Source organism: Microplitis demolitor, chromosome 4, assembly GCF_026212275.2.
Source record: "Microplitis demolitor isolate Queensland-Clemson2020A chromosome 4, iyMicDemo2.1a, whole genome shotgun sequence".
In the NCBI taxonomy this organism is placed as follows: Eukaryota; Metazoa; Arthropoda; class Insecta; order Hymenoptera; family Braconidae; genus Microplitis; species Microplitis demolitor.
In genome coordinates, this window is record NC_068548.1 from 14,208,072 (window position 1) to 14,233,214 (window position 25,143).

General features: G+C 28.4%; 2 protein-coding genes and 1 long non-coding RNA gene across 5 annotated transcripts; 1 reads left to right on the forward strand and 2 right to left on the reverse strand.

Annotated features, from left to right (window-relative positions):
• The first annotated feature begins 627 nt into the window (after positions 1 to 627).
• LOC103576298 (serine proteinase stubble) lies at positions 628 to 13,261 on the forward strand. Of its 2 annotated transcripts, XM_008556460.2 has the most exons (9): positions 628 to 831; positions 1,956 to 2,377; positions 3,923 to 3,997; positions 7,806 to 7,994; positions 10,862 to 10,938; positions 11,076 to 11,176; positions 11,352 to 11,451; positions 11,520 to 11,846; positions 11,922 to 12,259. In XM_008556460.2, exons 2-9 carry the CDS (start codon positions 2,278 to 2,280, stop codon positions 12,075 to 12,077), a joined length of 1,125 nt encoding a protein of 374 aa, XP_008554682.1. In that variant the 5' UTR covers positions 628 to 831; positions 1,956 to 2,277; the 3' UTR covers positions 12,078 to 12,259. The 2 variants fall into 2 exon arrangements, with proteins under 2 accessions (XP_008554682.1, XP_008554675.2); XM_008556453.3 differs by lacking the exons at positions 628 to 831; positions 1,956 to 2,377; positions 3,923 to 3,997 and adding an exon at positions 6,505 to 7,555 and having other exon boundaries at positions 11,922 to 13,261.
• Positions 13,262 to 13,398: 137 nt separating this feature from the next.
• Positions 13,399 to 19,748, reverse strand: LOC103576313 (alpha-(1,3)-fucosyltransferase C). 2 transcript variants are annotated; one of them, XM_008556470.3, is made up of 4 exons: positions 18,811 to 19,748; positions 15,954 to 16,252; positions 15,074 to 15,386; positions 13,399 to 13,988 (listed from the first exon to the last, which is right to left on the reverse strand). In XM_008556470.3, exons 1-4 carry the CDS (start codon positions 18,919 to 18,921, stop codon positions 13,506 to 13,508), a joined length of 1,206 nt encoding a protein of 401 aa, XP_008554692.1. In that variant the 5' UTR covers positions 18,922 to 19,748; the 3' UTR covers positions 13,399 to 13,505. The 2 variants fall into 2 exon arrangements, with proteins under 2 accessions (XP_008554692.1, XP_014300305.1); XM_014444819.2 differs by lacking the exon at positions 15,954 to 16,252 and having other exon boundaries at positions 18,811 to 18,899.
• Positions 19,749 to 21,607: 1,859 nt separating this feature from the next.
• Positions 21,608 to 24,621, reverse strand: LOC103576321 (uncharacterized). Its single transcript, XR_008403491.1, has 4 exons — positions 24,276 to 24,621; positions 24,045 to 24,190; positions 23,947 to 23,988; positions 21,608 to 23,865 (listed from the first exon to the last, which is right to left on the reverse strand). It is a non-coding gene; the product is annotated as an uncharacterized LOC103576321 (long non-coding RNA).
• Positions 24,622 to 25,143: the final 522 nt, after the last annotated feature.

Sequence of the window (25,143 nt, forward strand, 5' to 3'; positions counted from 1 at the left end):
GAGCATCATTTTTTTCCGTGTACCCATAGAAAGCTCGATACTATAAATTTTCTTAGGCCATTAAACGCATAATTTATTTTTTTTAATATATAATATTAGTTTTATACTCTACTTACTATTTATATTCTATTTATTGAAATTAAATTTGTAAAAATAATAATTATATCACAAAGAATCTATTATTAAAATAATGACTTAAAAAATAATTTTCTCACTAAATAAAAAAAATAAATATAAACAAATATCAAGGAATAAAAAATGTACAATCAAAGAAAGCAACATTTTAAAAATTTCTCCAGACATTTAATTGTAATAATTAATTTAATATCCTCGATAACTAACATTTACTTACATCCCGATTATTTGGGGCCTCGAAATATCAGCAATCATACAGACATTCGAGAGTGAAGAAACGAAAGAGTAAGGGAAAAAAATGAAAGTGGAATAAGACAAACCGATTGGAGAAAAGATTTCACTGGATCGTTAATTGGTGTGGTTTTTTTTTATTTTGTAACTTTTATTATTATTTGCATTGAATAAAGTTAAAGTTGGGTCCATGACAGTGGAGAGAAGTGTGGTAAAGAAAAGGAGGCTGATCGCCATCAATGAGAGAGCGAAGTAAAGGGAGTGCGTTGGATGACGATGTTTCGGTTCCTCATCAGTAGTCAACGACGTCTCGTACTGTCCTAATCCTTTACTGGTTGTAATGGGACTCTCGATGCGTCGGCAAATTCAAAATTATTTTTTTAAATAATTTATCTGTTTTGTGATTTTATAAAATATTTATTGTTACAGAAAGTTTAGTTTAAATTTTTAAAAAATAATATAGAGGTAAGTTATATAAAATGACTGTCATTAAATTTAATTATGTTCTATTAAATAATTTTAAGGTTCAAGAGACTAAATAGTAAATTACAAAATTAAAATACGCCCTTGCTATGGTATTAAAAGAAAAATTATCATAATAATTTTTTGTTGTACTTAATATTTATTAAATTAGATTATAAAAAAAACTGTAAACTGTCATGACAATTTAAAAATTCCATGATTTCAATTTCATGGTTTCTTATTATGAGAGAAGGTTGTTTTCACCTGGCTTTGTTTTGTAGAACCATAAAGTAAAAGTTAAATTGTGCTTTCGTTTGCACGAACGAGCAATGAATGAGCGACAAAACACGGCTTTAAAAATAACTTATAGACAATTTTATCTGAGATCATACACGTGTAATGTATACGGAATAATTTTCTCCATAGATATTGACTTATGGCGAAAGTGCCCTTGGATTTACATAGCAATGTTAAGGCCTCTTCTTCCTCATTATTCTTATCAATTTGTTTTTATGTCAGAATCAAGATTCAAAAATTATTCTATATACAAACATCCTTTCTACATTTCTACCATATCATCTTGTAGATATCTTTTAGTCATCCGGTATTTTAAATAACTTTTCTCCAACTCTCACATTCAATCGTTTATTTACCTCCGATTTGTATCAAAAGATGATAAAACTCGGGTATACATAAATTATCTTGACCTCATTATATTTTATTTAAAAACAATAGACTTATTTATTTAAACAAATAATAAATGTATGTAATTATGAAAATGAATAGTGTCGAAAAAGTTTTCTGTTAGACAATTATTAACGGGCAAAGTTGAAAGTCACAATTTAACTGAGTAGGGAACTTTCACTAATGACTCGAACGTGTCCACTGATGTACTGTAGCATATTATAATCATCAAGTAGTTTATAAACATGTAAATTTTATATAATTATAATGTATAGAGTGTAGTATATGTAAATAAGAATTACTTGGTGGATGAGGATGATGAAGAAGTCGAAAATTACGATCAGTATAGACGAGTCTTTTACTCATGACTTGATGAGTATGAGACACTACAATATAATATTAAAGTAAAGAGTTTGTATTAAAAGCCGTTCCACTTGTTTCAGTGGCCTGCTTTCGTGTCCCACTTTTGCTCAGGACTGCACGAAAGATATACACTCGTTCTACGGCTCAAACTTCCTTGCTGCGGGTACTGACTCCTGATATTCGATATCTAGATGATATTGAATTTTATTTACTCACGATGATTCACGTTAAGATATAGACATTAATACTACTAATTATTATTATTATTATTTTTTTTAAATTATAAAAATAATAATGAGATAAATGATACTAAATATGGAGAAAAAAAGAAATTTATTAACATGAATAAAATTATTTTTTTTTTTATAAAATAATTGTAATGGCAATTAAAATTATCTAGCGATGAATGCTGTATTATTTGTCATCATCGGTATCTATTTTAGTAATGTACCAGTTTTAGCGGATACTAATTTCAGGAGGAATGATAAATACATGTCACTTGGTAAGTTTTTTTTTTTGACAGAACAAATAGTCAAGTACTAAAATTGTTAGTCGAATAATTGCAAAAAAATTGAATTATTTTGGAGGAACCTGATGCAAAATCAGAGAAAAAATATTTTTGTAATTGAAAATAGGGGAGCATGGGGCAAAAGGAGACACTATTCAAAAAAAAATTATTTTACAGATCACATTACTCTAAGTTTGCTTTTCTGTTACTGATTTGTGATAAAATTACCTAGAAAATAAACAGAATACTTTTTTTTTCGGTCAGAATTTTGAAATGGTTGTACTATTTGAGGTGACGAACTAACTGTATATTTGTTGTAAAGATAGTAGAGTAACATTTACAAAAAAAAGTTGTGTTTTGTTAAAAAGTGGTGTTGCATTTTACCCCACTCTCACCTATTTATTTACGGTGTCTATAAAAGAAGGTGGGGCAAATTGACTGACCTGGTAATGTGGCCAAAATTTGTTTTTCAATGTTTCTCATTTGAGATCCCGGGAAAAAATGATCAGACCTGTCCATGCCTGTTCATGTCTGGTCATGCCTGTTCATGTCTGAAGCGTTAAATACGCTCGGGCCTGACCATGCCTGTTCATGGCTGTTCATGTCTGCTCATAGATATAAAATTTTGTTGACCAAGAATTTATCACATATAAGATTTTCATTACTTAAAGTTCATACGAAACTTACTTTTCAACTAAATCTCTTAGGTCAGTGGGTAGCGTGTTAAACTTTTGAGCGCAAGGTCCACGGTTCAAATCCTGCACACGCCCGAATTTTTCATTTTTTTAAAATTCTTATAGCAATAATTATATATAATATAATATAGTTACACATAATTATATATAATTATATAGGGCCATTTTTTATATATAATTTTTTTTCCCGGATGGGCATGAACAGACATGAACATACCTGGTCAGACCTGAAAATGCCTGATCAGGCATGGTCAGGCATGGCCATTTTTCATGTATGATCAGGCCTGAAGACTCATGCCTGTTCATGTCTGATCATTTTTTCCCGGGATACTTTTTGGAATTAGTGTATACTGAAATATAACAAAACTGTGTTCCCCCTCAAAAAAATTCATATAGGATTATATGGGAATCCATAGAAATCCATACTTAGACTATACGAGAATATATGCTGAATTTTTGTAGAAAACCATGTGGGATTCTTACTTGGATTTTTATGATAGGGTTAATACAAATTATTATGAAAAATGCATTCCGATTGACGGGTTGGATCTGATTAAGTCTAATAGAAATCCTATTGAGTTTTAATTAGAGTTGATCAGAGTTTTTAATCAGGTCCTTAGGAACCCCGATAAGCAGTTTTGAACAATAACAAATTTTCTAACTAATAGTGTTTCATTTTGCTCCGGGTTCTTTATATTTCTAACCATTTCTGAATTTAGTGAAAAGCTCGTTGATAATTTATAATAATTTTTTGGTTTGTCACTGTTTAATTGAAATTGTAAAAAAATTACATTTACCTTTGGTTTAGTATGTTCAAAAAATAAATGATAAATAATAATTTTAGATACCAGAAGTCATGATGATCATTCAAATAATGAAGTTTCAAGTGGCCAGTCGCGTTTTTTCGATGAATTAGGATGTAAGTATATTTCAATACTCATTTTTAATTTTTTTCTATTCATCCGTAAATAATAAGTTACGTGAATAATAATAAAAATAAAAATTCATCATTTTAAAGTTAAATAATCAATTATGTATATATAATATTCGTGATTATTTTTGAACCATAAAGTATGAGAATTTCTTTTAAGAATATCTTTGATCAAGGAAATAACTTTTATTCAAAGAAAGTGTTTTATTTGAATATTCAAAAAATTCCTCCATATTAACAATCAAATAATTTCTTTAGTTAAAAGAGTATTTTCTTTGCTTGAAAGAACTTTATCTATTCTCTTTCTTACACTCAGATAAACAAACGTAATTTTTTTCGTTGCGCTTGAACAATAAATTATAGTTCCAAAATAGTTTATCTTTAAAATAAAAAATTTCTCATCATTAAAAGCCGCTCTCCTGAAAAATAGAACCGTATTCTATAATTAGATTTAAAAATTTTTTGTAATTAATTTTGAGTAGCTCAATTTGTTTGATGATGTCCGTGTTGCCCCTTAGTACGTTTAAAGAATAAATTTTGGGCCCAATTTTTTTTCTTTGTAATTAAAATTAATAAATAATATCAGGGCGCAAAAAATTTTTAATTACCCCAAGAAATTTTCTGCATTATAAATTGAAAACGAAAATTTTCTTGAAGTAAGAAAAAATTTCTTGCGCCTAAAAATCCTTTTTTTCTTTTATAATTTACAAAATATCATATATTTAAATAAATTGATAACTAATCTAGATTATCAAAGCAAATTAATTAACATCGATTAGTGTCTTATCATAACTACAAATAATTAATAAGTGATACATTTAAAAATGAAGCAAACCCGTTTGGTCAGTTGATATGATAGGTGACACAAAGTGTCTCATAGCGAGTTCTCACTTGGTTCCAACCGAGTCAGTATTCAAGTCACACGATCTGAAAACCCTCATAGCATTTTGCATGCTCTGAAGACGATATAATGTCTTGTTGTGTATAATAGTATACTCTACGGAAGCAACATAAAGTATGTACAGTGTACACATAATGCGACTAATTCGGTGCAAATAAAACTACAACTACTAAATAAATGCGTACTTACTTGGCACGAAAGAGAAAGGCTTACAATGATTAAGCATCCTTAATTTTTTTCCTACGACAAAAGAGTTTCTTCTTTCGGAAGCCACTAATGTCACCCAACTAGAACGTCTTGATGACACGCAAGCCTTAAGTCTATCATTATTCATTATCAATTTTTTTTTCCATTCCTTGTTTCCTGCAGAACAAAAAATAAATAATAATAAATGAAATAAACTATTGGCAAAACTGTGTCAGTAGTCGGTAATAAAACTGATTGTTAGATAAAATGAGTAATTGAATGCCCGTGAAAATAAATTCATCATACGTGAGGAATAAATAAGGAATGAAAGGAGAAAGGAAAAAGTGAGATATGAGGACGTCCAGTTTTTAAGCTTGCTTTGCCTTTTATACGGAATCAAATACATGTATATGTTTGAGATAGAAATAACCCGTATGAAAATAACATATATGGTCGCAATATATGTAAAAATATATGATAAATACCAGAAAATATATGTCGCCAATGCAACTAAATTTTTTCATATACTTTTTTTTTTATATTAAAAAATATAATATTCATAATATACGAGTCCGTATATATTAAGCATATATAAAATATATATGTCAATCATATACAAAAAATATATTTTTATCATATATGAAAATATATATTCTTGTCATATACGAAAACTATATTTTTTTCATACATAAAAATATATATTTCTATCATATACGAAAAAAATACTTTGATCATATAAAAAAACATATATTTATATTGTGTATGGAAAAAAAAAGTTTCTTATTCGTATGACCAACTCCAATTAAATTAGATCTAAACTTTAATATACTCTTTAAATTGCAAATAAAATTTTCAAAATTAGTTAATTTGATGCGAATATATGATATATACATACACCGAATAAGATATATGCTAAAATATAACAAAGAAAATATATGGTGCCATATATAATATAAATTATATGCTATCATATATTTCATTTCATATAAATTTTTATATTTTTTGAATATAAAAGTAAATATATCAATACAATATATTATAAGGTAAATGTAAATGTATATATAGCTTAATATAAAAATCATATAAGTTACATATATGGAATACATATATTGACTACTGTATATAATTTTATATTAAAACGGCCATAATCTCCATATAATTTTTTATAATATACAATATACGATATCATATATTTTGTTGTCGCAATCATATATGACTTTATATATTTTAACCATATATTGTTTTTTCATACGGGAATGTTTAAAAACAAGCACACGTTTGAGTGTAAATACAGGAATAAAAATGATAATAAAAGAGGAATAATATTTATGGTAGGATTAAAAGGATGAGGTGGTAGGTAAAAAGACACGATGAGAAAGCCAAAGTCGGTGAAAGCAACCGACTGACTCGTACGGCGAGTGCTCGATCGGAGCGTGACAGACGTCGCTTGGCACTTGTAACATCCACGTGCATTTAAGCTGATAAACTGATCTTGACAGTGAAAAAATATTTATTATTCGTGATTATTCAATTCATGCGGAAAATTTAAGATAAAAAATTCATATTTGGTGTTTCATATTACAGTTTATCAAAAGTTATTGTTGTTGTGATATCGTGTGTTGTAACATTGGTGAACAATGACAAGACAATCAAAATTGTCGGAAGGTTGAAAAATATATTTTTTACACACTTGGGTTTAAAAGTCTTGTGGATGATGCTGCTAAGATTCATAACGAAAAAATTAATTTACTATGGTGACAATAATGCTGTTTATAAAACAGCTATTGTCGTATTTTTATTTAGTTACATAATTCGAATTGAGGGAAGAAATTTCCATGGAACGGAAATCAGAGATAATAAACCTCAAGAACAATTTGGATACTCGAGATTGAGAAGTTCACATGATAAATCGTATCCTGTTTTGAGAAAACGTCTTAGTATTGATAGATTTTTTGATGAAAGTGGTGATACTTATAGTAATAATAATGATAATAATAATAATAATAATAAAAGTAATAATGTTAATAATGCTAAAGAAGTTTTTAGAAATAGAAGGATTGAGAAGAAAGAAATCAGAAATGCATCAAGAAATAATAATATATATGAAAGATTCTCCGCGTTAAAAAATAGTAAAGAAGCACAAAATAAAATGATTAATGACGAATTCACGGATGTCGAATTGGGAAATTTGGAAGATTTTAATGACGATGATAAGAGAAACAAAAATGAAATTGAAAAATTTTTGGACGAATTGAAGGATACGGGGGGTAGCAGCGAAGCTGAAGAACAAGTTAATGGTAATAGTGGTCGTCGTGGGAGGAAAAGAAAATTAAGTAGCCATGAACAAGGGATGTTACTTGTTGAGACTTTGAAGAAGAAGAAAAATTATACAAGTTATGAAGACCATCGGGGACACGCAGCAAATCTTAACAGTGGAATAATGGACATGCTCGGAAGAAGTATGTCTTGTTTTATATAAACATAATTGTTGTAATAATTTTAAAATAACGTTCTGCGTCTCGGACTGTTGCCAATTGGAACTGTTACACTTTGTCACAACTAAGTCAACTAGGATGTCCGTATATTATCGCGTCCTACATCTACTTTATTAACTTATCTTTTACACCTATCTGTGCTTATTTAATTTTAAGTCAAAAATTTGTCTGGTGATTGTTATTATTTTTAACTTTATTGTTCTTTAAATTACAGTGATTCCCCAAACGTGCAAATATAAGGGCGCCAAATTCGAATGTGGGTTGAGTATCAGCTGCGTATTGAGTGGTGGAAGGCCTGTTGATTTGTGTTCAGGTGGTTTGATTTGGAGCTGCTGCATTGATGATGATGATATTCCGGAAAAGGAACCTTCACGACCTATAGCTGGAATACTTCAAAATGCCAGTGAGTTTTGATATAATTTAACAATATTATACTAATTTAATCACTAAATGTACTCGAGTCAAAATTAAAAAAGTAGTTTGAGTCTCAAAGACCTCAATTGTTTAGATGTTGGACTTTCCGCTGTATGTAATATCCAGTAGGACCTCGTTATGAGACTATTGATTCTCAAACTATCGCCCTACCTGGTTTATAAAAAAGACAGAATGATAATCTTATAACGAGGTCCGACTGTATTATTCAAGTCTTCAATGTCCTAAAAATCGCGTATGAAAAGATATATTACCATTTTAACCATTCGAGGTCTACTATACTTCTAATTTGTAACTTCAAATTAGCTCAATTCTTTAGCATAAGATTATTATTACAACAATAGCTGCGTTCTAAGCAGACGAAGATATATCAATTTGTACGTAAGCGTTCTAGTAGCAATACGACAGCGTTCATGCTTCATGTTCTTTAGGTCTTGGGTTCGAATCCCGGCACCAGCAGATTATTTTTCAATAGTATATTTCGAATTCTTCGGCAGTTTCTATTTTACAGTACATCACTTGAATCGTTTATTTGAGGAACCCCATAAGTCAAGAAAACAAAATTTTTCAGGAAACACAAATAACATTTTTCTGGAAAAACTTTCCATTGAAATAATAAATAAATAATTGGAGAGAATCATGTTAGCGTCTGAAAAATATTCAAACAAGAAAAATTCAATTTTTTAATTGAAACTACTTAAAAAAATTATTCAAAGTTGGTTGACTTATGGGGTTTCTCAACCAAACGGAAGAAAAAGTTATAAAATCATTGTTTATTTATTTTTTCTACTCAAATAATTTATTAGACTGATAAATTGAAGTATGTAATATGTATTTAAACTCTGAAACTCAAAAATTACAAAAAATAATTAATTTAAGTATTTTAATTAGTCATATTATTTTTTTTCCAAAAAAAGCGCGAATTTTAAATAAAAAAAAAAAATTATTTCTATAAAACTAAAACTGCATGTTTATTTGGAAAACCCCATAAGTCATTGATTTATGGGGTTTCTCAATAAAATGAAATTTCTGTCAGCCCATTAATTGTTTTTTAAACACTGTATTGATGGATATTTTTATTAATTTCTATGGAGGGACATCCAAAGAACCCAAAAATGCAAAAAACCCAATTTCGAAAAAACATGACTTATGGGGTTTCTCAAATAAATGATTCACTGGTATTTATTGTTCACATAAAATAATTAACTATCAATAGTAGACTAATAAATCAAAGATTCTAATTATTCGATTTGAATACTATTCGCAATACCCTTAATATATTTTTTAATCTTAGAACAAAACATCTATTACTAAATAATCACTTGTGGGATTTTTAAATTTCAAATTTTTTTCGATTATGGCGACCATTTTCAATTAATGGCCCTTTTATCCATTTTTTCGTTACCTTTTGTACACGATCCGGTGAGAATCGTTCTCACCATAAAAATGCGGATTCTGGAAGCTAATTTATAATAATTTCAACCTCCTTGCCCTCATGTAGAATTTGGAGTCTTAAATTACTTTTGTAATTTTGACACGGGTATAGACTGAGGAAAAATTTAAACAAAATTTTGTTCTATAAAAATTGTGAATTCTCGAGAGGAAAATATTTTTGGAGTCTCAAAATTATAAAATCAAACACTAACAATAAATTATTTATTAATTTATTAAAAAATAAATAATTTTAGTTAATAAATTAATTAGAAAAAAATTTTGAATAAGTGTTTACTTAAAATTTCGTTCGAAAAATTAAAAAAAAGATTATTCACAATAATTAAATGCTTGAAATATTTCCAACATGAAAGCAACAAATTGTTCAAATTAAATAAACTTTAAATTTAAAATTTCACCGTAATAATAAAGATTAAAAAAAAAGATAAACGTTAACTGATAGAATGAACAATATTCAAAAATATGACAAGACATTTTTCTAGTACGAGTACGTTAGACTATTTAATGGTTGCTTGCTTTCTTTGTTCTTCGATATAAATTGTTAACCGGAACAAGTGAATAATCATTTTGTAAAAACAAGATAACTTTAGTAAGACGGACTGACAATAATTAGTCCGATGAATTAAAAGCAATATGACTGACAGTAAATAAAATAGAAAACTTTAGAAGAAACAAAAAAGCATACAACGAACGATTGAACTTGAGATAGATAAATTTTAGCATTTGCATTGAACTTTCCGAATCAACGGCCATATGTGGATGATGATGTAAGAATATATGGAAATGGGTTAGGACAGCGACCAAATCGTCCAACTGTCCATCATACCAGCAGTCAAAATAATGACAATAGTGGACAATATGGACCCACTTATTCCGCTTGGGGGCAAGATCGTCCCAATGATTTATCATCATACGATCGGCCAAGTTACGCTAATCATCCGGAAGTAAATTACCCTAATACCTATTATCCTGATGATGATTACAACAGCCGGCCAACGATTGCTGGAGGCACTGGAAATTACCAAAACATTCCAGCGGACCAATCCAAGTACCGTGGTAATCAACAAATCGCGTGAAAACAAATTAAATTTTCAAGGATTTTATCACCACTCAGAGCACTCTTCTTCTTATCTATCAATTTTAATTTTTTATTCTATCACCTTTTGCATCACCATGCATCTCTATACATCAGCTTTACTTGCTAAATTTAGGAACAACTGATGCTTGACACAGTAAGTAGGCGCACTCGCGACTCGCATGATACCAGAAAATTAGAACCTGATGGCACGATTTGCCATTCACTTATTTTTCATTTTTATTTATCACGAAAAAATTCATTAAACTTTTATATTTTAATGTTTAACTTTATTTATTGTTTATTTACAGGCTGCGGTGAGCTCTACACGAGAAGTAACAGGATCGTAGGTGGACACAGCTCAAGCTTCGGCAGTCATCCATGGCAGGTGAGAGTTTTTGATATGCTTAAATATTACTCTGTTTCATTTTTATTTCTTTTCTTTTATACGTGGGATAACCGTGCATGCGTTGAATAAAGTAATTATGAATTTATACTAATGAAAATTTAAAAATTTGATTATAGGCTGCTATTATAAAGTCTGGATTTTTATCAAAAAAATTATCATGTGGTGGAGCGTTATTAAATAATCGTTGGGTCGTAACTGCTGCTCACTGCGTTGCTACGTTCGTATAAAAATAAAATTTATAATTACAGTTGAATCCCAATAAATCTGACAGCTAATCAATGGAGGAAAAATATATACGAAAAAATCCGACTTATTGAAATTCAACTGTAAAACTTGTAACAAATAAAACGAATTTTCTAATGTAATAAAAAATATTAAAACGTTTATTACAGAACACCAAATAATAATCTAAAAGTAAGATTAGGTGAATGGGACGTAAGAGACGGAAGTGAAAAGCAATTGCACGAAGAGTACAATATAGAAAGAAAAGAGGTATTTAAAAATATAACCAATTTTATTTATTTACATTATAAATTAATAATTATAATTATAAAAAATAGGTTCACCCTCAATATTCGCCGACAGATTTTCGGAATGATGTTGCTCTAGTGAAGCTTTCGCGGGCTGTTGCTTTTAAACAACACATTATTCCTGTTTGTTTGCCCGCGAGAAATCTAAAACTCTCAGGACGAACTGCAACCGTTGCCGGTTGGGGGAGAACTCGACATGGTCAGAGTTCATCTCCAAATGTATTGCAAGAAGTCGACGTGGAAGTTATTCCAAATGAACGATGTCAGAGGTGGTTTAGAGCTGCTGGACGAAGGGAAACAATTCATGACGTTTTTCTGTGCGCTGGTTACAAAGAAGGCGGCAGGGATTCTTGTCAAGTAAATAGAACTTTTTATCTTGACTGCCTTAATGTTTTGTTTTTTTAAATTTATTTTTTATTGTTTATTGTTTAGGGCGACTCAGGTGGTCCTTTAACGATGTCCGTTGAAGGAAGACATGTTTTAATAGGTCTAGTATCCTGGGGAATTGGATGTGGTCGTGAACATTTACCAGGTGTTTATACAAATATACAAAAATTTGTACCGTGGATTGACAAAGTGATGAGTTGAGATGTTGCTATTGTAGACAGAATTATTTAAATAATTATTCTTTATTTATTAATTGTCTTAATCACTATCGCCAGCCAATTTACCAAAGTCTCACCTCGTTTTTCTGATCATAAGATATTTTGTCTTGTAGATATATTTATACTGTACAATTTATAATTATTATCACATTCATGCACAGAAAAAAGAAGTTAACTTTGATCAAGAATTTTTTTTCTAAAAATTTCAATTCTTGTTTGAGGTCATTCTTTTTCTTTTTTAATTCAAAAAAATTTTTACTTGCATTAAAAGCGAAAAAATTATTCATTTAAGAATTCTACACTGATAGAAAAACTATCTTGATTCAAGAAAAATTTTTTCATAAAAATGTGGTTCTTGTTTCAAAATTTTTAATTCAAGAAATAAGACTAAACCAAAAAATTTAAATTCTCGGATAGAGAAAAAAAATTCATCGTTTGAGAATTTTATTCTTCGCTCAAGCCTTTTTTTTTTTCAAACAAAATTCTGACATATTTCGCTTAAGAATTTCTTGCTCTTGGATTAAGATACACAAAATGTAGGTTTAAGTCACTACTGACTTATTTTGAGAATGGCGCGATTTTTAAATCAAGATATCAATTTACTCAGCTTGAAAAAAAACTTTTTTTTTATTTTAAATATAAAAAATTTGAAAGTGATTTTTTAGGACTACGTGCATTTACTTCAGATATGTTAAAGTAGAAATTTATTTTAAAAAAAAATTTTTTTTTTTTCATCACTTTAAAAACATCTTCCATCAAGGAATTATTACTTGAACCAAAAATTTAAAGTTCTTAAAATAATAATAGGACATTTTTAGTTGAAGACAAGTGGTCTTGCTTAAAAAATTCAATAGTATCGATAGAAGATAATATAGTTTTGGGTCAAGACATGAGAGTTATCCATCAAAGATACAAAATCTTTGGAGCCAAGAAAATCTAAATCAAGACAAGAATTTCTTGAAGCAAGACAATTGCTTTTCTTCAGAAATAAATTCTTGGCTCAAGAAAATATTTCTTGAGTCAATATAAAATTTCTACCAGTGTAATCTCAATTAAAGAAAATTTATTCTTTGATCAAAAATATCAATTTAAAAAAAAAATAATTCTTGAATTTAAAAATTGTTTTCAATTCTCGTGATTTTCAGTCGAGAAAAATCTTCTTGATTCGTTAGTTTTTTTTCTGTGTTTTTCTTACTTATAAAATTTAATTAACAAAATTATTTTGAGGTAATTATTTATTGATTTAAAAAAATAATTTATTGTAGAAAATTTTTATAAATAATTAGTATATTAAAATATTTTTTTTTTTATCTTAATGTCTTTTTAAAATTTGAGATTCTAAACAAGTCTCTTTTAAAACTTTTAGCGACTTGATCAGTGATTATAAATATTTGTAATTTTTCTTAATTTTTCAAGCGACCGTTGCATTTATCAATTTTGTGTAAACACACTGGCCTTTAATATAATACTTTCTAAAATTTTCTAAACTCTTTCTTGGCAAGGTTGAATCGTGAAGTTTTTCACAGAGATCACAAAGTGTTGATTCATTTGTATCCTCAATTGAATAATATTTCTTCCACCAAAAATATTTAGCATATTCCGTCGGATTATTTGACAATTTTGACAAAAATGTAGCCAATTGTCCAGTATCATTAAAATTTCTCACGTCAATATAAGAATGTGGTGGAACAAATTGTGCATATTCAGCGCCACCGTAAACTACTGGAATAACGTATTTTTGCATTGGTAAAAATAATTTTTCAGTTATATAATTTTTGCAGAGTGTATTTTCAAATGATAAGTAGAAATAATAATCTCGCTCAACAAGATTATAACAATCATGATTTTTTGTTTTATTACAATTTTTATCACCACATTTACCATAAACGTCGATCTGTAAATAGTTTTATAAATTAATAATAATTATTAAATAAATATAGTCAAGTGATTGTACTGTTGCAATGAACATAAAATTATTCTTTCTTATCTTTTGTATTTTAGTCACTAATATTTATAATTAAAAATAATTAAATTTATATATTACTAGCAGGAAATTTCATTTTTAATAATAAGTAAATAGAAATTTTTAATAAAAATTCCATAATATTTTAAAATAACCGTAAAATACGTAAAATAATTCTCAAAACTTTAAAAATATTCAAGAAATTGCCAAAACACATAAAAATTCCATTGAAGTGTTTCCATAAAATTTTTTAACTGTCTGAAACACGGACAAATTTTCACGAATTTAAAATTACTCAGAAATTCTAGAACATTAAAAAAAAAGATTAAAAATTTTTAAAGTACTCAGAACAATACAGATAATTCTGAAATTGTTAAAGTTATTTTATAATATTCAAAATCTGTATTAATAATTTTTTAAGCCCGGAAATTATTCACAAAAAAAAGTAACAATCACTGTATGTACCCTGACGGATCCGAATTACGGTAATTTTCCGTAATTTACCGTAAAATACTGAATTTCAATGGTAAATTTGTCGTAATTTACGGTGGTTTATGGCATTTTGCCGCAATTTACAGTAATATGGACCATTTATGGTATTTTACCGCAAGCCACGGTAAAAGTAGAGCAACTTACCGTAATGTGCAGCATTTTTACCGTAACTTATTAATAGTTACAGTTTACTACTTCACTTTACGGTAAAATACCGCAGGTTTGTCGAAATTTTACAGTAAATTACTGGACTGTTATTGCAAATTCACGATAGAAATACCGCACGTTTACCGCAGAGTACCATAGTGTAGTGTAAAACACTGATATTTCCGTAAAGTACGGAATTTTACCGTAAATGATGGTAATTTACTGTAAAAAGACGTTATTTTACTGTAAAATACCGTATTGCTTTTGAATACCGTAAACTCCGGTAAATTACGGTTATTACCATAATTTACCGTAATTTGGATCTGTTAGGGTGGATAATATTATGGTTATAAATTAATGAAAAATTTTGAAAATACCTCAAAGTATTGCTGAAGATTGTTTACTAATATTTCTCGTTGAGAATTAGTTTCACAGTGTGAAACAAACCAAGCAGCCATTTTTTTTTTCCCTTTAATAATCAACATCTCATCTTCAGTCGGAATGTATTTATCATCATGAGGTAATCTCCATTTAACAACTCCATCTGGATCACGTGGCGGTGCAATAATTTTATTACTCTCAATATCTCTAACCTGGCCATAAGGCCTACGTATATCTGAATCCAATCGATAAGACATTGTCCAGTTATAAAAGTTTGGATTTAAGACAAATTCGTGATCATTTAATGGTCTAGAAGTATTTAAATAAAATTATTTTAATAAAAATATGTATTAATTTTAATGACAACCTTAGCGAATTCAATTTACGATGAATACTCCACAAGGTATGGTAGAAATTACAATAATTTCCGGCAAATTTACCGTAATCTGTGGTAGGTTTGCCGTAATTTGCGGTAGGTTTGTCAATTTTACGGCAAATTTGCCTAGATTATGGTAAGTTTAGCGGATTCTGTGGTACTCTATCAAAAAAATCCATATGGGAATTCAGCATCGATTCCTATATAGGTTACGTATGGATTTCGTTCATGGGGATCCAAGTTCCCATACGTTCCAACGTAGATCCGTATATAAGTCCGTACTTTCCCATGGATCCGTATGTAAATCCATAGTTTCTTATATGAATTTCTATGGATTCCCCGACAATCTTACTTGGATTTTTTAAAAGGGCAGACATTTACCGTAAACACCATACTTTGCAGTGGATCACTGTAGTTTTACGATAACATTGTATAAAGTGGTAATTGACCATAAATTAGATCCGCCAGGGAAGTTATAATAAAAAATGAATATTAAATGCCTCGAAACTGGTGATTCCCATGAAAAATAAATATAGCGTTGATGAGTAGATCTATAAGTCGGTAAATCATTTAGCTGCATTTCTATTCCATGAAATAATATGGCATCATAATCCGTTATAAAATTAAATAATTTTCTATCAGGTGTAGCATAACAATGAGGTACAGGGCAATTTTTAAAAATATCTCCGACACCAAACATAAAGTCTGTATGTTTTTCTGCATACATTTTATTCCAATAAAGAATTGTTTTAACTTTTTTATAATGACCCGGTGAGTAATTCCATCGTCTTTTAACTGCCTGGTAAAATTCATTTTTTATTATTTATTTGAATAACCATAAACTTAAAATCATAATAAATTAATTGATGGCACTCAGGGTAATTGGTCCAGTGAATCCCCATAAAAATTCATGAGAATCTATTGGATTCTATAAGATTTTCTAAATAGGGGACATACATGCCATGCATATAAAATTTTAACATAAAAATCCAAATATCCAGGCTCTTAGATTTCCTATAAAGAAATCGAGATACTTATTTTTATAGTTTTTTACATAAATTCCCATATAAATCCGTACTTTCCTATATTGATCCCTATAGATCTTATAGATGTTATAAATTAAAAACATAATATACTGTATTTAGTTGTAATATCTGCATCAACTATTTATTGAAATAATAATATTTCTCAAAGAAAAGTTATTTCTATTGAATGTAAACCCTATAAAAGATCCCATGTGGGGTTATATGGGAATCCATGTAGAAAACTATGGATTTACATAAGGATCCATGGGAATCATCATAGAGATGTATGGATTACTATAAGAATCCCTGTGAGAACGTATGGCTACTTGGATTCCCATACAAGGATTCTGTATGGGAATTATGGAGACTTAGATCCCCATACAAACAATACTTATAGGAACTTGGATATTTGGATTTCTATGTGAGAAATTCTGATAAAGAAAATCCATGTACCCGAATTTCTATGTAAAAATATTATTTATATGGTAAACCACATAAAAAATCTAAACTAGGTTCCTATATGAATTGTTGGGATAGGCTATGGGTATTTATTTAAAATAAAATATATTTTATAAATTTAATTTTTTTTATTAAAAGTTTGCGTTTAAAGAAATGTCTTTACTTGAGAGTAATATCTTTAAGACTAACTTATTTTCTAAAACAATTTTACAGTAAGGCCTAACAACCTCTCCTTCTTCTTAAAAGTAAATAAAAAATATATATATATTTTCATCTTGAAGAAAAACACATTGCCTTACAATTATACAGCACTTGGGTCTTATGACGACCGATATGTCCTTTGACCGACCCAAGTATAGGTCATAAAAATCCAGTTCAAACTGGTTTACTTTTCCTCCAAGAGAAAACATAAATTCTAAACTTACACTTAATATTATTTTAAAAGAGAATAAAATTTTTATTAAAATAAGAAGAGAAAATGAGATTAATTTTTGTATTCAATGATTTAGGGAAATCAATATGAATTTTTACATAGTTCGGATTCCCATAAGAAATCATGGTAAAACCCTACAAGGGAACTCATTCCAGATTCCCATATGAATTTAGAATGGCATCAAGTCCCATGGGAATCGATGCAAGAAATCATACAGGAATATATGCTGGATTCCTATACACGGAAAAAAAATTCGACGAAAAATTCCAATATTACTATCGTAATCCTGGACTATACTTTTATTATCTGTAACTTTCAAATATACTTATGATGCGAAAATTTACAGGTAAACATTTCAATAACCTCAAATTATGGACATTTAATGTTTCTTTCTGAAGTTAGCCGACGCCTAATAATTTTTGGATTTGTTTAAAAATGATAAATTATGAAAAAAAAAATTTTTCGAAAAAATTGCACCTATGGTTTTTTTAATTTCCTACATGTGCATATTTTGGATATAAAAGAATGAGTTATTTTTATTCAAAAAGAAACAAGTATAATACTTTTTGAACCTGATGTGATATTATAACTTATAAGTTAAATTAATGAATAATTAATAATAATTAATAAATTTTATATACCAAAAAAGTATATTTCAAAAAATATTAAACAAATGTTTTATTATTATTACTTCAACATGTTTTATTTTTATTTTGACATTGTATTTACCTTCTTAATTTAATTATTAAAAAAAAAAAATACAAAATGATAAATTTTCTTTTTTTTAAGAAAATAAATTTTACTCCGTTGACTTCTAATTATACTTTTATATTTAAAGAAATTCTACATTACCGACTCATTCATTTTACGATTGTTGCATTGTAATTTTTATTAACACAACTTGTATAATTTACTCTATAGTATCTGATTTTTTCTCTCTTGTAGTAGTATTAATTATAAAACAAAATTTACGATACTCTATTGTAAAAATTATGATTTAAATTTTATAGTCCACCGTTACGATACCATATAATGAAAATTACGATAGTTAAATCGTAAAAAATCCGGGAATTTTTTTTCCGTGTAGGAAACCATCTAGGAATCTATTCGAAAACGCTAAGTGGGAATAAGTTGGATCCCTACATAGATTTTTTATAGGGAATTTATTTAGGTGTTAAAACTTCAGAGCGGAGTGAAATAAAATCCCAATACATTCCCATTTTTTTATGATTCTGAAAGTAACCAGCATCTGAAAATTTTAGTGTTTTTAATTGTCATCAAAATAAAAATTTTCCTGTCAGTATTTACTTTGTTTACTGAAAGTAAATAAATTTTTTCAATGACTGCTACTTTCAGCATCATATTTTTTTTTCAACGTTACTAAAAAAAATTTCAAAATATAATTAAATTTTCCAAATAATAATTTCATAATTAAATTACCTGATATGACGTCTTTGAATCTTGATATAATACCGGGATCCATGTGTACACAATAATTAAAATAAGCGTAATAAGTATGAGAAAATCGAGATACCACCACAATTTTCGCATTTTTTTTTTTTTTAATATAATTTTTAAATAAATAATAATTATGCCAACTTCATCTAATAGAAAATACTAGTGTCAGGTACATGAGTATATAAATCGATCGTTGTATTGATTGAAACCAAATTTCATTAAACATTTAGCAGTACCACGCAATATAACAAAGCTCAATAAAAATGTTAACTGCATTCTCGTGATATTGAATGAGTATCATTTTCAAATTACTTATTTTATTGTACTGATAGTACACGTATGGTATATTTTTTATTTTTTTTTTGTTATCTCTTTCAAACAATGCCTAAGTCGCGAAGTATATTATAAAAATACATTTATGAGCTTAAAATTTTAACTTTTGATTTAAAAAAAATATTTTTTGTATATTTTGACATTTTATTGAGACTAAATAATTTTTAAAAATAAAATAAAATAAATTATAGTGGAACGTGTTACCACTTAGCTGTCATTGACACTAAGAGAGAACAACGTTAACTAGATGGGACACTAATGTCCTTCAATGTTCACTTTACTGTACCATAGTCTCTATTCTCCATACTCTGTACTAAGAGTTTAGAACATCTACTTTGCTTGCGTTTAGTAAATCAGAAGTCTACTTGCCCGGGAAAGATATTTTCATAAAATTTCAGGACATTGTATAAAATTCTGTAATACTTTATATGAATCGTTTATTTGAGAAACCCCATAAGTCATGTTTTTTTAAATTGGTTTTTGCATTTTGGGGTTCTTTGGATGTCCCCCCCATAGAAATTAATAAAAATATCCATCAAATCAGTGTTTAAAAAACAATTAACGGGCTGATAGAAATTTCATTTTATTGAGAAACCTCATATATCAATGACTTATGGGGTTTCTCAAATAAACATATGCAGTTTTAGTTTTATACAAATAATTTTTTCTTTTTGAAAAAAAAATAATATGACTAATTAAAATACTTAAATTAATTATTATTTTTTGTAATTTCTGAGTTTCAGAGTTTAAATACATATTATATACTTCAATTTATCAGTCTAATAAATTATTTGAGTGGAAAAAAATAAAAAAACAATGATTTTATAACTTTTTCTTCCATTTGGTTGAGAAACCCCATAAGTCAATCAACTTTGAATAATTTTTTTAAGTAGTTTCAATTAAAAAATTGAATTTTTCTTCTTTGAATATTTTTCAGACGCTAACATTATTCTCTTTAATTATTTATTTATTATTTCAATGGCAAGTTTTTCCAGAAAAATTTTTTTTTGTGTTTCCTGAAAAATTTTGTTTTCTTGACTTATGGGGTTTCTCAAATAAACGATTCATATAATTTTACGACATAAAATCAAAGGAATTCTATATTTCATAAAATTTTTTAAAATTTCATAGAATTTAACCCTAGTTAAGTTGATAACTTTCTAAGGTTTTATAAAATTTCAAACAATTTTCTGAAATTTCATAAAATTTTATGAAAATCCAAAAATCTTTCATCATGTCATAAAATTTCATCAAGTTCTACTACACAAAATTTACAGGCCATCTAATCTCATAGTTTTATAAAATTTTGAAATTTAACCAGACCATTTCCGATATAAAATTTTATTAAAGATATTTTATAAAAAGCTTTTTTCACGGATGAATAGATGATGACTGAAATTTTGAATTTTGATCTTATGGCGGCCCATAAAAATTTGCTAAAATAGTATAATTTACAAATATTTCATTAAATATCCCACAGAAAAATAAATATTTTATAGTCACTATATTATTGTTCATGTAAGAAAGAAATACTTTATGCTTTAATCATTTTAGTTTAGAATTTAATGTTTCAAAATATTTATTTATATTCTGTAAATATTTTCAAATATTGATAGATGTCAGAATTAATTTAAATTCATTTATCCATAAATTTTTTGAATAAGTATGCTGTCATATGAAACTATACAATGAAGCGTAATATCTTATTATCAATATGAAATTGAAAAAAAAAAGATTAATTGGATTGATTGAGTTTTTACGGATACTAAGTTGCGACCAACTTGTTAGCAACTTGGCGGCAACTTCATACTGTGAAACTGTTGGCGACAAGTTGGCTACAAGTTGCTCAGCAACTTGTCGACAATCTACTGCCGCAACCTGTTGCCAAGTTTCTGAGCAACTTGTAGACAACTTGTAGGCAACAGTTACACGAGCTGAAAGTTGTCGACAAGTTTCTCGGAAAGAGAAGTTACGTAGAAACAGTTTCAATCAATGTGCCGTCAAGTTGTGGGTACCATTTGACTATCCAACTGTTGGTGATAAGTTGGCTTCAACTTTCTGATGTAAAGTTGACAACAATCTGCAGTCGCAATATAAAGAAAACTTTACAGAGTTTCCGTCAAGTTGTTGGCAACTTTTTAGTCGCTTACCCTGATAACCAAGTTGGCGAGAAACTGACGAGAAACTTGCAGCCGCAACTGAACACCAAGTTGGCCGCCAACAGTTGGTACCTCCAATAGTTGATAGACATTTTCTGAAAAAGTTGTTGGCAAAAGTTGTAAATCCAAAAAGTTGACGGTCATAAGTTGACGGTAAGTTTACTTTCAATTTCCTCATAAACTTGCATTCCAGTTGCGGCTCCATACTGGCGCCAACTTTCTGAGAAAGTTGGCGCCAGTATGGAGCCGCAACTGGAATGCAAGTTTATGAGGAAATTGAAAGTAAACTTACCGTCAACTTATGATCACCAACTTTTGCAAGCAACTTTTGCCACCAACTTTCTCAGAAAGTGATCGTCAACTTTTTGGATTTACAACTTTTGCCACCAACTTTCTCAGAAAATGTCCATCAACTATTGGAGGTACCAACTGTTGGCGATCAACTTGGTTCCAGTTGCGGCTGCAAGTTTCTCGTCAGTTTCTCGCCAACTTGGCTATCAGGGGTGTTATCAGGGATAACTATTACATTTAACTTGGCAACAAGTTAATATTAACTGTTGCTCCGCTAACGGTTAAAGATACTGATCTTCTGTTGGTAAGAGAGAATCTATGAAAATTTATCAAAATAGCAAGATATAAGTCACGAATGAGTCAGGTGTGACTCATTATTTCCCACTTTTTTACGTAAGATTATGATGGAAAACTAATGACGTATATATGACGTAAATGTGATGTCTGTGTGACATTCTATGACGTCAGTATGACATATGGGTGATGTCAAAATCATCAATCCGGAAAAAATATTTAAAAAAAAAAAGAAAAAATTAAATACCGAATTGTTGATTTGGTTATTATCACGCGAACGCATTACAAATTCAGAAACACGAATTGATAGCAGTAAATGATGAAAAAATCCTGGGCGTCTGCTGGGTTCGAAGCACGGCTCCTCTTGGCTGATAGTCCTGAACGTTGATCACTGGTCCACATCACGATAGTTCAAGTTTTGTCCTTAATAGATGTATTTAGAGTGAAATGCCGGTAAAGACAGAGCTCATAAATTTTCGTGATGGATTTTCACAAAATTTAAAAAAACTCCATAAACTTATATGAGATTTTATAAAAACAATATTTGTCGGCCTCGATGATAATTATAAAAAATTATATAAAAATTTATTAAGTTTCTTCAAATTTTTTAATTTTCTGTCATGATATGGAAATTAAAAAATCTTATATAAAATTTTGCGAAACATTGAATAATTTCACAAAAATTTATGAAATTAAATCGATTGAAAAATTGCAATACTTCACTTTACAATCTTAATATCAAAAAAGTTCAAACTGTCGTCACATTTTCTTTTTCATCCTCAATGATATTTTCGGTATATCATCTAAAAAAATAAAGTTACTTTTTTTTATGCTCACGCTAATGTTTTAATCTAAAACGTCTGAAATCTATTATCGAGTTTATCGATTACTTTGGCCCCAAAAAAATTCGACATTTAGTTGTTATTTTTACACATTTACACATTATGGAAAATTCATTCTATGATTGTTTTATTTTAATAAATAGATGATAAAAACACTATGACTCAGAAATTACATCAGCATTGCATAAAATATTGATTTGTCACTGATGTAAAGATATGATTTAAGAGTGACATCCATATTACGTAGAACCGTGACTTTGCTACTGACATAAATATACGATTTTTAAATTACGTCATTATGATATACAATAATGACATTATTACTTCGTAACAATGTGATTTTTGTGTGTAAATTTGATGTCAAGCGTACGTAATACATAAGTCATAACTGTGACGTCATACAAGAGTCATGCTCACATCAAAATGATGTCAAGCGTACGCAACACATAAGTCATAACTGTGACGTCATACAAGAGTCATGCTTACATCAATATGATCGCAAGTTTTTACATCATATTAAAGTCATGTAGAACGTCAGATTGACATAAAATGTACGTAAGATGCCGTGACATTTCTATGACCTACGTATTACGTTAAAACAAGGTCATGTGTTCACTGGGATAATATGATTTAGAAATTCATGAGTTTAAATTCAACATGGATAGAAAAGAGTTAATTAACGAAAATTTTTGTAATCTGATAAAATTTCATGGTTTTAACGTAACGACTTATCCTAGTAACATTTTGGATATGATCATGGCTACCGCTGTACTTATCGCCAATCTACTCAACTTCCAAAAAGCTAAACGAGTTTTGTGACAGTCAGGAAATCGTATGGTGCTGGTCACAAGTGTTGTTTTCCGTGTAATTAAATATTTTCTTTAATATTCATCTTGATCTTCATAGTCACTCAATGAATTGAAACTTGACGATACTTTTTTTTTCAAATTTAAATTTTGCGTTAACATGTCATGAAAATCATCAAATTTAGTTATCAAAGCTGGGTTTATTGAATCGGATAATTGATTTTGATGATTTTCTGTTGCATTTAAAATTAATTCAAGTAAACTTCTATTCATTTGTCGAAATTCTTCAGAGTTACTGTAAACTTTTATTTTCTGCAAAAACAGTGTCACAAATAATTATGTTGATTTAAAAAATTCAGATCAATGGCAAAAAAATGCTGAATTAAAATTTACCGGGGGCATGAGAAAATTTTTTTCTTGTGATGTTGGATTCGACTGTATCAAATAATTTATTTAATTTATTAATAACCATAAAAATATATATAGTTTACCTGAATAATTATGCAAGCGGCAGTAACAATAATAAATGTCTTGAACATCCTTGATTTAAACTTTTGAATTTACTAGGATAAAAAATATTTATTTCCAATCTTCTGAATATGATGTTACGTTTTTGTATAGTAAGTATGTATGTATACTAAACAGTGATAACAAAATGAGTAGAATAAGATATAAAACACTTAAATAAACTATAAAATATATAAATACTCGATTTTCATTACCTCTATACTTGGTTTAACTGTTAATAGGCTCGATTAAGAGGAAGATGCAATAGAAATATTTATTACGACATGATATTGAATATTATAATAACGCTGTTATAGACAATCTAAGTCTGACTGCTCCGTATAGTTAAATCATTTTACGCAGATCATCACAGATACGTTATCTTGTTATCAATGAAACTATCTTATGGATATAACATGTTCAATAGATGTCTAATGACATAATAGTACCGGAGTTTAAATTTTTTGAGAAAGTTTTATTCACAATTTTTTTTCTATTCAGAAGTTATTAATTTCTAAAAGAGTAAAATTTTAATAAATTTAAATTAATGAATAAAATATTTATATAAAAAAACAAGTTCACCTGTTTATATAAGACGGGCTTAAATATTTTTTTTTGAACAATAAATAAATCTAGAGGGTCGTTGCAATAGCCTATAATTTAGGAATTTACGTTTTGAATTTTTTAGAAATTTTATTTTGCAAGTACAACAAGGAATAAAGAACTACTCGATTACTTAAAAGTACGTAAGTACGTAAAAGATAAAAAAATTACAACGTTTTTTAAGATTATTTTATTTATAGAAATATTTTTATTAACTCAACTGAAGGAATTATTTTGATAGAATTAATTAATCGCTCTGTTTATAAATTTTTACTGAGCACTTTTAGAAATAAACTGTTACCAACTGAAAATTGACTTCTAGTCAAATGTTGAATAACCGGGGTCTGTGAAAAAAACCATGACACAAATAATCAGAGTAAAAATTTCCCAGTTGAAATATTCATTTCTAAAATAACCGTAATAAAAAAATCAATTTAAACTTTCCTAAAAATTTTAAATCATTTGATCTAGTAGACCCGA